Genomic DNA, 13,537 nt, shown 5'->3' with positions numbered 1-13,537 from the left:
AAAGAGGTGTTTAGAGTAACATAATATGTGACTGTAACATAGCACTTCACAATATATTATATCACTAAGCTCCCTTGTATTGGAGGCCTCTCATTCAATTCAATTGAGATAACCAATTTAGAATTGGGTCACCGAGTTTGATCGTGTCAACAATCTCTCACTCAATTATTTTAATTAACTATGCTCTTTTTCATTGAGAAATTAAATATTGGATTCCGTACATGATTTTGATGGTGTCAATAATTTTTCAAATCAATTGGAAGCAACCAGCCTATAAAAACTTACCAACCTAGACACCCTGACATCGCCTAGAAAAAAAATATAACGTCAACATGTGATACTTTAGCACCAATATAATACATGCAGCCACCGACACAGAATTTGTTTCGACATAAGTATGAGTTGATTTGTAGATCACAAAGTAACACTACGAAGGACCACCAGAACACCGCATTACATGAATAAAAAAGAAAAGATGCTTCATCATTTTCCCACAAAGTAAACCTAATACTCGCGCCGTTTTAAAATCTAAGATGTATTAATCTATTGAAAAATCAACTTTTTTAAGTTTGATCAAGTTTAGACGCAAAAATATTGACATCCACAATACAAAACAATAAAATATGATAACTCATTTCATGATGAATCTAAGAGTTCGATTTGATATTATGGATACCGATATGTTCCTACAAAATGCGGTCAAATTTAAAGAGGTTTAATTTTTTTTAAACTAGTACACCTTATATTTTAAAATAGATTGAATACAAATGAAAATCCAACAACATTAACAGCCCAACAAAGCGCGTCCAACCTTTCTAGTAAAAGATGAATCTACAAGCTAATATATAAAGCAATCTATGACACTTGTACATATTACTTTGCACTATGAATATAATAACTTAAACTAATATCATACCCATGATACTAATATAAACTACTCACCGGCAACAACTCCCCGTCTCTTCACTCAAAGATGCACATGCGAGCTAATGAGTGTGTTGGAACAAAAGAAACCTCTTCTTAGCAATTTGAAATTGGCAAGTGCATATGCATCCGGAACAGCCAAGAGAAATTCCATTTGTAAACCGTTCGAATATGCTCGTACTGTCATCGCCGTCGTCTGTCTCTTCGTACTGTCGTGGTCTGGGTCGTACGTTAAGGTTCTGTTTAATGATGGACAAGTTACGTACGACGGACAGCTACTCACGCGCGTTGAGACTAATGATGGACAAGTTAATTACGTACGACGGACAGCTACTCGCGTTGACGCATCGTTTAGAAATATACTCTGTTGGATTAAATGAGAATCAACGGGCCAGGACCAGTCTGACAAAAAGTTTCTATCAGACTACTGGTACGAAGCGTTTTCCAATCTTGTGGGCTAGCTACGTACGATGATGAAAGCCACTTGACCTCTGCAGATATGACGACCTATCTAGTAAAGCCACGTACACGGTGTGACGACTGGCTATCCGCGACGATGGATATCCCTATACGACTTCTGCAGCTTGCTTGATACAGCGCAACATCACCAACATAAACAGAAATCCAAGTTTAATCTAGTATGGAAAAATAAATAAGCACACTAGAAACTGGTGTTGGCCGCCTGCATTTTTTTTATCAGAAAGGCCACAAGCCATATACTCCTCCGTTCCAAAATAACCGTCTTAAATTTATACTAAAGCTAATACAAAGTTGTACTAAAGTTAAGACACTTATTTTGAAACGGAAGGAATACTTATTAAATAGCACAAACCGTTACAAAAACACTCGTACAAGAACGGTCTTATAAAAATTGAAAAATACATCCAACCCTTCAGGATACCAAAGTCTTCTTCGTAATGCGTCCACCGGCCACACATCGTGAATAAAACTCGTTACCGTAGTGGATCAAACTTGTTTATATTAACTAGGGAACATGTAAAAGCAATGACCGGGAGGTCTTCGATATAGACTATTATTGTACGTACATCGATTTTAACCTTACAGAGACTTGGTGTGTACTCATTGTACGTACCTCGTAGATGTCATATACTTCCTCCGTTTCAAAATAAGCGTCTTAACTTTGTACTAGCTCAGTACAAAGTTATACTAAGCTTGAGACAGTTATTTTGAGACGGAGGGAATATGATTCAATAAAGGTGCCCTATATGCAAAACTACACTGGGATATCATGATGGTATGTAATTTAACATAGAAGACCACGTCAGTATTGAACACGAGGACTTTTCTTATCGGAACCTAAAAGAGTAATGTGAAAATTATTAAATAAAAAATAATAGGAATTAATAAATCCACCATCAACTATATCAGCCAGCAAAATTCTATAATAGCATATTTCTCAAAATTATAAAAATTACATATTTTAAAAGTACCACATATGCATATGATTTATAAACATCGAATCTGCATCTTTTGAGGGTCAATGAAAGTAATAAAGAAAAGCTGTAAAAAAAAACTTAGAGCTTTGCTAGCTCTAAACTCGGTTGGTGTTATTTCTAAAAAAATTGCGTTTAGTTGGAGTTATATCTTAAATAAGATGGCTGCGAGTGCCAGTCTCAAACCTGCCGTTTCCCCGCAGACATGTACTATTTTGTATTTGGTGCTAACATGGCTGCACAATTGGATTAGGAATTCATAATTCGCCATCGACTAGGTTGTCAGCAGAACACATGGCAGATCATCAGGCATAATAAAATATATAAATAACCAAGTTCTTGAAAACACATAAAGTGACAAAAAATTAAATAGAAAGAAACAAACATTGCCGAAAGGCAATAAGTGTTTAGGAAGCAATAAAAGAAACAATTAGAATATTATTTCCGAAAAAAACTTAGCACATTTTTATAATATAGAAAGCTTGATTAAAAGAAAAATTAAATTCAACAAAATGCGCAATTAATTTAAGAAAATGAAGAAAATCTGAAAAAACTTTAGGAACTATCATTTTATAAATTCCCTAGTTAGTAAAGCAATGAATATAGTGCTTCCTAAAATAAAAAAGAGCAGACTGGTACAATATAAACTTTGAAACTCAATCTCCATCTAATTATATAGTCTACTTAAAACTGATCTTTTTTTCCTTTTGTAATACTAGATATAGAATTGATTACATGGATGCAACTTGTACGATGTACGATATGATCCATGCCACAGCTAGATAGTCTCTTCCATAAACGCCAGTGGATAACGATGATTCTGTTCTTTAGAATAATTTGCAGTTTATGCAAAAAAGTGTAATTACTATAGCAACTTATTTAAATGACGAACCTGCAGCAATAAACGAAAAAGCTGACAGTACAAACCCAACAACAAGAACTTGTAGCATTATCAGCAATAACCACTAGCCTGGCAATTCACTATCCTGGAAAATACAATTCATTAAACTAGAAAATTACTTCCAAAATAAGAGTTCTCACATCGTTTTTAAGCACGAACCTATCTCTGTGGATAACCTGTTTCACTTGATTCTTAAGCATAATCTGCCGCTGTCTAGTTCATCAGAATTTTGGTTGTTTCAAAGGAAAAATGAACCGGGCCTTGAGCCTGATTAGGACGAGCATTTTTTTTGCCTTTTCGGTGTTGGGGAGCCTCCCCGGCTCAATGATCATCGTGTATAAGTTTCTTTCTACCAAAAATGCATGGAAATATAGCTTTTATATCTCATAAGAAATGATTTCTCACAACAAAAGAAACCGTAGGTAATAGAATAAGAAAAACTTACTCCCTCCGTTCCTAAATATAAGTCTTTTAAGAGATTTTACTAGGAGTCTACATGCGGAGTAAAATAAGTGAATCTATAATCTAAAATATGTCTATATACATCCGTATGTAGTCAATTAGTGGAACCTCTAAAAAGACTTATATTTAGGAACGGAGGGAGTAGTTCATAGAACAACAAGTTGGCGATACAGAACATATTAATGCATGAACGACATGATGGTAAGACGGGGTCAAAGCTGGGCACACAATTGTACAGCCAGGCATATGTATACAACGTAAACATACAAGTTTTGTGCAATTCCCGGGATTATTTGCATGGTACACCATAATGGAAAATAGGAGGTTTTATTTTATATAATTATAAGTACACACATTACTTCAGGGTTACAATCATTGATAGTTTCTTTGTTCGTACACACATGCAGTGTCCTAACATTACAAGAAAACCGAACGCAGCGCCAGCAACATGGAACACGCACTAGTTCCAGATACATTTTGTCGACCGATAAATGAGAAAATGCAAAGTAACTCTATTTAATTTGATCACATATAGAGATGTGCAGCCAACCGTGGTGTAGCTTGCAGAACAAGTGGTTCAGCTAGTGCAAGGCCGGCATTGCCTTCTTGGAGACTGATACTCTTAACGCCGGGAAGCTTTGTCCAAGTGAATCCCTGCAACATCCTTGCGAACAACATCATCGTGATAGACGTACCAAGTGAAATTCCAGGACAACCCCTCCTCCCACTGCTAAATGAAATGAAACGTAGGCCTGGATCAGTGAGAAGTACATTCCCGGTGTTCAAATGCCTCTCAGGCTGAAACTCCAGTGGTTCAGTCCAGATCTTGGGATTGCGGCCAAGCCCAAGCCGGCTTATAAGCATGTGGCTATCTTTGGGGATGGTGTAGCCAGCAACAGTTGTGTCCGCCATGGCGACATGGGGTACATTAAGAGCATGGTATGGGTGTATGCGAAAGGCCTCCCGGATGCACGATTTGAGATAGTTTAGCCGAGGAATGTCAGACTCTTCGACTAGTTTATCTTTACCAACAACAGCGTCGAGTTCCTCAGTCGCTTTTTGCATGATCTCTGGCGCGTTCAACATCTCAGCGAGTGCCCACTCAACCGCATTAGATGGGTTATCGACTGCTGCAAACATCATTTCCTACACCCATAGATGTGAGAACAAATATAGTAATCAGTATAACGCAAGAGAAAAAACTTAATACATGTATAATATGGATCGAAGAACAATGAATGAAATTTTTATTGAGGTTAAGACGACATACTAACCGCTGTTTGTGCTCTAATGTCTTGTAGGGACAACAATGGTTGTCCCTCTGCATCTTTAAGATGAACCAGGACATCCAGAAAGTCTCCGGCCTCTTTCTTTTCATCACATTTCTCAAGTGTAGACGACCTTTCGCGGATCCGCTCCTCTATAATTGTATCATGCAACCGGTTGATTGTTTGCATGGCATCCTTGGAAACCTTTTCGTGGCCATCCAGGTCGAGGCCTATGAGGGCTGGGAAGTAGTCGGACACGCAAAAGCTGTAGAGATGGTTTAGGGCCATGAAGAGAGCGGCAACATGTGCCACCTCATCATGTCCAGGCCCACTACTGGATGAAGCTGGTAGGTCATTGAAGTATCTTTTACCGAACACAAGCCTTCTTATCATGTTACCAACGAAGTGTTGGGTTACATGACGGATGTTGACAATGTTGTTTGGACATGCCATGTCGCTGCAATGAGTTTTATTAATGTACCTCACGAGGTGGTCGTACTCCTCTTTCCGGAGGTGGTGGAGCTTTCGCTCCATGGACGAGGTGAGGATCTCAGCAGTGAGGACGCGCCTCATCTTCTTCCAGTGGTCTCCGTGTGGTGAGAAGATGGAGCCCTTGTACCCGAAGCTGAATATGCCGGAGGCGAAGGTGGTGGGACGGGAGGCAAAAACTTCATCATTTTTGCGTAGTACCTCAGAGGCCATCTGTGGGCATGCCACAACAATGACATGAGTAGCTCCGAGACGGAGGCACATGATGTCGGTGTTCATCTCCTTGAGCATGCCATGGATCCATCGGAATACCGCCGGCTTGTTCAGAATCACCTGATGCAGGTTACCGATGATGGGCAGCGCCGCAGGCCCCGGAGGCAGCCTGCCTGGCCGCCCCCCTTGCTTCTGGGACAATAGCACTCTTGTAATTTTCAAGAGAAAATACACCAGCATGGTGGCCATGATAACCAGAGTACCAAGAGTCATATTGCATAAGCTGGTTGGGATGTTATATATGAAGTAGGATAGAAGGCAATTTGTGGAACTGATCGGTGATGGACAGATGTTGTGTTTGAAGACACTCTTCTTGCTTCGTGCATCTATGCTAGTTAGTTCTGCTGGTATTTATAGGACAAGCAGGGGAGCTAGCATCCTTGGCGTACATAATAATTATTTAACCAGTTAGTGACTTCTTTCATTGCCCCACGTGGCCACATACTCATCATACAATTTAGAGAGCAAATTAGACTCCACTTACTTTTGTTTAGACAAATGGATAGAGAGCAAATTAAGTGAATGTTGGCCACTCAGTTCGAGAAGTTCTTCACTTGATCATCACCAAAAGCTCTTCCAATCGGCATAGTAAGAGAAGGACTTTGCTGAGCTTGCTCACATGGAGTCTTTCCTCCATTCGGATTTCGCTAGCCTATGGTGAGAAGGAACCATGAGAGTTTTATGGAAATCCATCCCATTCCAGAGTGTCACAGGCATACAAAGATTTAAAATTTCTTTTGTATCGATTGATGCACACAACCATTTATTATTACAAAGTTTTAACGTCAGAAGTAAGAGCATGTACAGCCGGGCGCGTCATATCCGTCTCAAATACCCGGACAGATGCCTGGATGACTGATCAGTAAAGGAAAAGCGGGCCAGCCAAAATCTCCGTACCCGCTCTAAACACCCGGGCTAACCGGAGGCTGCCTTATCCAATTTACATGTAGGACGGATATAAGGAGACCTGGACGCGTTCGGGTGTGTCCGCTATGTTGGATCCGGACCATGCTGGTCCATCCCGACTCCATATATATTTGGCTCCATCCGTTTGCCGAACCAAACCATAGCCACTCAATTCCACTCTTATCCCCTTGCCTCTGTCTCAAGCTCACTTTCGGGGATCTCCGGCCTTCTCCGACATGTCGGACGGCGGATCTGAGTCCTCCATCACCAGATCTGCGAACTAGGACTTCATCCCAGCCGGGCAGGACGAGGAGATGGCCGCACACATTAGGCTCCACCACGCCCGCAAGGAGAACGCCCGACAAACAGTCAGACTTGATCTGGCGGGAATCCGTAGTGTCAGCCCAAATGGCGCTTGGATCGAGCGCGAGGTTGCGTTACCGTTGCCTCGCCTGAGGCAGTGCACTCTCTTAGGTGTCCGAATACCATAGAGGTGTAGCCCGTTCATTGGCATGCCGACGACGAGGCCTTCCGTGGCCTGTCCTCATCTGAGACTAATATGGCGATGTGTGCCCATCGTGTGAGGTAGAGGGAGCGGGACGCCACGGCAGCCTTCCCGGCGGACATCGGCGAGGCGGAGTCACACTCTCCAGTGCCGATACAGGTGTCCGGCAATCCCGGGCACCGCAACAACGTTATACTGGACGTTTCGGCCTGCGACCACGATAGATCGAAAATCAACCTCACTTTGACCAGCAATGTGTAGGCGACGACTCCGTCAAAGAAGAATAGGGCATGGGAGATGGTGGTGCATCAGAGTCCCGTGAACCGGTATCTGTCCCATGTCCTACTTATCATGTAATTGTATGAATTTGAGTATTCATAATTGAGCTATTTGGTTGTGGAAATGTCAATTTAAAGTCTGACCGGAACTGTCTCGGCGCGTATACCGACATTTGCGGGTTCGAATTTGTTGTATACTTGTATCCAGCCGTAGATGCTCTAAATGTTATTTACTTCGATCCAATATAAACATCATAACTTCGAACTAAGGTTAGGGACTAGAGGAATTAAGAAGAACACGGGCTAGCAGAACCCGACAAAAGTAAACTCCTGGGTAAGTACCATCACTAAAATGTGTTATTCATGGGAGACAACCTAGGCAACAGCTCCTGGTCGCCGTCTCTTGGCCATGCCAAAATGTGGTACTGACGCCAGTTTCTGTGGGTGTCTCCGTCGACCCGTACGTTCACTGTCCGGATCCACACCCCACACACGAGCACCAGCCTCAGGTAGCGCGCGATGCACCAGTGTCCGGATCCATTCTCTTCCACACGAGCACCAGCCTCAGTACTGTGCTTCCATGAGCATTCCGGAGATGTTGACTAGTTATTGCACATGCATATTGCTGGCTAATTCACATGCATGCATAGCTCGTGTGATACGTGATTTATGGGCAAACAATCGGAATCCAATTACCCTTTCTCCGATAATAGTACCGTCGATCATTCTGACCCCCATCTTCTTGAGTGAACATCACATAACTAAAGGTTTGAGACTGGATTTTCTGCTCTCGACTCTACAATAGCCGAGTTAGCATTTTTTCTGAAAAAACGTTGTCAAACCAAATAATGGCACAAAAAAAAGTGTATTCCATAGGAAAGAAGTATTGCCACTAGTGAAGAAGACAGCTTCCTAGGTCAGGTTTGGTTTTGGGTGGGCGGTCGGACCAGGTGGCGTGGCTTCTAATGGGCATATGCCAATAAATTTTAAGTCATTTTACAGTGCATCCAGTCGATATGGACCGTCCGTCGGAGCGAATTCGACGGCCCAGATCCGATGCAATATATAGACTTCAGGTGTATTATATCTGACCCCGAGGGGCATCTTCGGGAGAAGATATATTTTGAACTGTCAGCGGTTTCCCTCTTAAATATTTCGAGGGCATTTTTGGTATCAATTTCAGGGGTATTTTCGGTTTGATTTTTATCCCATTCGCTAGGTTTTCGCCGCGGCAAGGTGTTGGCAAGATCCTCGCCGGCGGGGAGGGGCCGTGACAAGATCGCCGACGGGGAGGGGCCGGCTGGGAGTGTCGGAATAGGATCTTGCCGCGGCCCCTCCGCGCCGGCGAGGATCCTCCCGCCCCTCCCTCCGTCCACCCGAATTCCCTCATGCTCTCAGCGACGTGCAAAACTCTCCGCCAGATCTCGTCGCCGGCCATGTTGCACCCCAAGTCGTTCAAACCTCGTCCGTGCCACCCCGCAAGCGACATGGCAGTGTCGTCGTCGAGGGCGCCATATCTGCAGCCTCTACAGGGCAGGCACGCGAATCCGCTGCTGTTTGTGATTCTGGGGAGGCCTGCGCCTGCCCGGTAAGGCAAGGTCTCTAGTATCACAGGCAAGAAAGTGAGCTTGAGTGCAACCCTGCCAACACCTCGTCCGGTTATGCCGGCCAGAGCAACACCGAGGATGCCCGTGGACAACTATGCTACTACCGCGTCCAACTTGTTCTACGAAATGGGCAAAAGGTATGAAACTTTTTTAACTTGTCCCTTTATACATCATTTACGTTTGTTGTTCAATTATAAGTCATAATTGTAGGGACGACTTGCACAATGCGACTGTCGAGTTTGTGAACTTGTTGGCTGACAACACCATCGACATCGAGCAAGCACCAATCGGTTATTATGGTTATAGTGACTTGGATGGTGGCGTGCGTCATTATGGTGAGGAAGACAAGGTGGCGTTCGACCAAGAACTAGCAAAAGAAAGGTGAAGATCCAAAAACTAAACTTCATTGGATAATCAAATCTTTACCGAGGCATGGAAAGTTGTGCCTCTTGAATGACGTCCTTTAGTGGCTTGATCGAAAACTATGGCTTAATTTGTGCGCAAATTATGTTTGATTTTTTAAATTTGCTGCAAATCAGCCGAATTGATGTCACATTTTACAGTTTGTGGGTTGGCAAGGGCCGCGGTAGAACAGAACCCACATCACAAATATTCTATTTTACGGTTCCGCGATGTAGGTTCTGTTCTACCGTGGCTCTCGCCATCCCGTAACAAGCGTTTTTTGCGAACTGTTAACAAGAATCATATATAGTTTCAAGATTATGATCACCAACACATGTGAGCTGATTATTCCTAGCACTTCTTGAACAATAATAAAAGATGGATGTCCTAATCTTGCATGCCACTATTCTGAAGAAAGTTTGATGTCACGACAAACTTGTTTATTGAAGCTTCTAAATTTGGGAATCAATGGGTAGAGCCCATGCACACATATACCTCGTAGAGAATGTTCCTCGTGACCTGATCTCGGATCAAAAGGAAATAGGGGTAAAACTCCAAAAATACTTTATTGTCAAGAGAAATACAATGAACAGAAAGGAGATATTTATTTCAAGCAAAGTATTGTAACCAATATTATTGAAGTTTTACAACTTGACTCATCCGCAATGGACTAAGAACGCGGCTCAGAAACCTTCTTCGGGACTAAAACCCAACACCCTACTCTATCGCTTTATGGCCAAGTGTACACTCCACATGTAAGAATGAACCACACCGCTGGACTAACTCCTTGAATCTTCGTCATCTTCAACCGCAGCTGCATCTGATAGCCTAGCATGCTACTGCTTGAACCTTTTCTTGTATTTCCTTTTGTTGTAGGGTGAATTGACAAGCACAACAGGTAGCTCTCTTCTGAACTTGTCGATGTAGGCCTGCATGCGAGGATATGTTAGTATCGTTCCATAAGTTTCAGCAAATGACACAATTTTAGGTGTTACTCTACGTACTTGGTCATATTGCATCCTTAGTTTTTCTCCCGTAAATAATTCGATGTTCTTCAGCATGTACAGTGCACTGCAACATTTTATTTTGTTAGATCAGCATTTCTGATATTAACAATCTAAAACAAAACAAAAATTAATATTGTTGACTGACCTCTCATCGCCTTTTGGCACTATAATATTCCAAAAATTGCTTTCTATCCCATTGATTCATATCGCTGCTCTTAGATATGCTTTCATCCCACGTACCTGCAAGCCCAATGGGATGAGAAGTTGCCTACGACTAATACTTTCATACGATGTTAAATCATTTGTTATAATTAAATATGTTAAAATTCTCATCACGTTATTTACTTCCCTGGGTACCATACAGTAGAAAAGTGAATCAAGAACCTGAATCTCCTTCCTTATGGGGTTTACAACCACAAGGAACCAGTGGACATTTAAACCGCGAGTAGGTAGGAAAACCTGGAGTGCACTGATAATTAGATCAACGTGTATAGTAATAAAAAAGATCTATTCTACATCTGGTTAAAATACCATATCATGTTTCAGGTAGCTGGTGCCTTGTGTTGTTCCAGGAATGCCTGCCAAAGCGTCCTCGTAGCACTTCTCTATTCTACCATCTCTTTCGAGCTTAGCGACGCCGGCCACCCTCTCAATGTAAACCAATTGGCCGTCCCTTGTGCCAATTGGTTCATCATGACGCATAATCTGGATCGCATCATCAACCACCTAAAACAATAATCAAGTTAATTGTATTGTACAAAAATGAAACTTCATAAACTAATTTGTGAAATATCTTACTTCGTCACCCAACCATGGGACGGAAGTTGATTCATCTTTTTGGGTGATGCATTGCAAATGCTTCGTTAGCACGACAATGTCATCAACTAAGACCATTTCACGATTTGCAGTCTTGATCAGTGATGCCACGAAATCCTGTCAAACCACGTCTAGCTACTCCCTCTGGGTTTCAGGAACTTCTGACCTGTTTTTTAAGTTGCTAGAGCCGATTTTCCTCTTTTTATTGTTTTTGTCCTCGGAATCATTTGTAGACTCTGATGGAGTCTTGTTTTTTCCTTTTTTATTCTCAGTAGAGTACGAAACATACTTGTCATTCTTAAATAATTGCAATGCCATCCTTTTTTTCGCCCCCAGGATTTGGTGGTGTCGATTCAACCACACTTACTTCTTGCTGCTTTTGAAAGGATTCATCATGGTTGTCCTCATCTGTGAATGCACGGGCTTTTTAGGCTCTCGCGATCCCGTAGCCTTCACAGAGTGGTGCTTACTACGTCTGTTGAACGGATTCTGTCATACGAAATAAACCGCGTGTTATCCTTTAGCAGATTCTTGCTCAGTTATAGGTAAAATGTGCATCACCTGGAAAGTTTCAAGGCTTATCGTGGCTCTGGAATGCATTTGCCATTCCAAACTAAGAGCACCCTCGATATTATCCGCCTCTTTCAAAAGCTTATGAATATCATTGAGATCTGTTGGGGAACGTCGCATGGGAAACAAAAAAATTCCTACGCGCACGAAGACCTATCATGGTGATGTCCATCTACGAGAGGGGATTTCCAATCTATGTACCCTTGTAGATCACACAGCAGGAAGCGTTAAGAAACGCGGTTGATGTAGTGGAACGTCCTCACTTCCCTCGATCCGCCCCACGAACCGTCCCACGATCCGTCCCACGATCCGGTCCGATCTAGTGCCGAACGGACGGCACCTCCATGTTCAGCACACGTACAGCTCGATGATGATCTCGGCCTTCTTGATCCAGCAAGAGAGACGGAGAGGTATATGAGTTCTCCGGCAGCATGACGGTGCTCCAGAGGTTGGTGGTGATCTTATCTCAACAGGGCTCCGCCCGAGCTCCGCAGAAACGCGATCTAGAGGAAAAACCGTGGAGGAATGTGGTCGGCTGCCGTGGTAAAGTTGTCTCAAATCAGCCCTAATACCTCAATATATATAGGAGGGAGGGAAGGGACCTTGCCTGGCTCAAGGAGCCCCAAGGGGTCGGCCGAAGGGGGGAGGAGGATTCCTCCTCCAATCCTAGTCCAACTAGGATTGGAAGGTGGAGTCCTTCTATATTTTCCCACTTCCCCCTTTTTCCTCTTTGATTTTCTTTCTCTCCTGCGCAGGGGCCTTCTTGGGCTTGCCCACCAGCCCACTAAGGGCTGGTGCGGCACCCCTAAGGCCTATGGGCTTCCCCGGGGTGGGCTGCCCCCCCGGTGAACATCCGGAACCCATTCGTCACTCCCGGTACATTCCCGGTAATGCCGAAAACTTTCCCGTAATCAAATGAGGTCATCCTATATATCAATCTTCGTCTCTGGACCATTTCAAAAACCCTCGTGACGTCCGTGATCTCATCCGGGACTCCGAACAACATTCAGTAACCAACCATATAACTCAAATACGGATAAAACAACGTCGAACCTTAAGTGTGCAGACCCTGCGGGTTCGAGAACTATGTAGACATGACTCGAGGGACTCCTCGGTCAATATCCAATAGCGGGACCTGGATGCCCATAATGGATCCTACATATTCTACGAAGATCTTATCGTTTGAACCTCAGTGCCAGGGATTCATATAATCCCGTATGTCATTCCCTTTGTCCTTCGGTATGTTACTTGCCCGAGATTTGATCGTCAGTATCCGCATACCTATTTCAGTCTCGTTTATCGGCAAGTCTCTTTACTCGTTCCGTAATACAAGATCCCGTGACTTACACTAAGTCAAATTGCTTGTAAGGCTTGTGTGTGATGTTGTATTACCGAGTGGGCCCCGAGATACCTCTCCGTCACACGGAGTGACAAATCCCAGTCTTGATCCATACTAACTCAATGGACACCTTCGGAGATACCTGTAGAGCATCTTTATAGTCACCCAGTTACGTTGTGACGTTTGATACACACAAAGCATTCCTCCGGTGCCAGTGAGTTATATAATCTCATGGTCATAGGAATAAATACTTGACACGCAGAAAACAGTAGAAACAAAATGACACGATCAACATGCTACGTCTATTAGTTTGGGTCTAGTCCATCACATGATTCA

At 43.1% G+C, this 13,537-nt stretch overlaps 1 protein-coding gene across 1 annotated transcript; it reads right to left on the bottom strand.

Annotated features, from left to right (window-relative positions):
- Nucleotides 1–4,107: 4,107 nt before the first annotated feature.
- LOC123419827 (tyrosine N-monooxygenase-like) lies at nt 4,108–6,068 on the bottom strand. The gene is made up of 2 exons (XM_045107224.1): nt 5,016–6,068; nt 4,108–4,887 (listed from the first exon to the last, which is right to left on the bottom strand). Exons 1-2 carry the CDS (start codon nt 5,982–5,984, stop codon nt 4,267–4,269), a joined length of 1,590 nt encoding a protein of 529 aa, XP_044963159.1. The 5' UTR covers nt 5,985–6,068; the 3' UTR covers nt 4,108–4,266.
- Between the last annotated feature and the right edge of the window lie 7,469 nt (nt 6,069–13,537).

Source organism: Hordeum vulgare, unplaced genomic scaffold (genome assembly GCF_904849725.1).
Source record: "Hordeum vulgare subsp. vulgare unplaced genomic scaffold, MorexV3_pseudomolecules_assembly, whole genome shotgun sequence".
Taxonomy (NCBI): domain Eukaryota; kingdom Viridiplantae; phylum Streptophyta; class Magnoliopsida; order Poales; family Poaceae; genus Hordeum; species Hordeum vulgare.
Note: the sequence above shows the minus strand (reverse complement) of the source record. Positions and strands in the feature narration are given on the sequence as shown.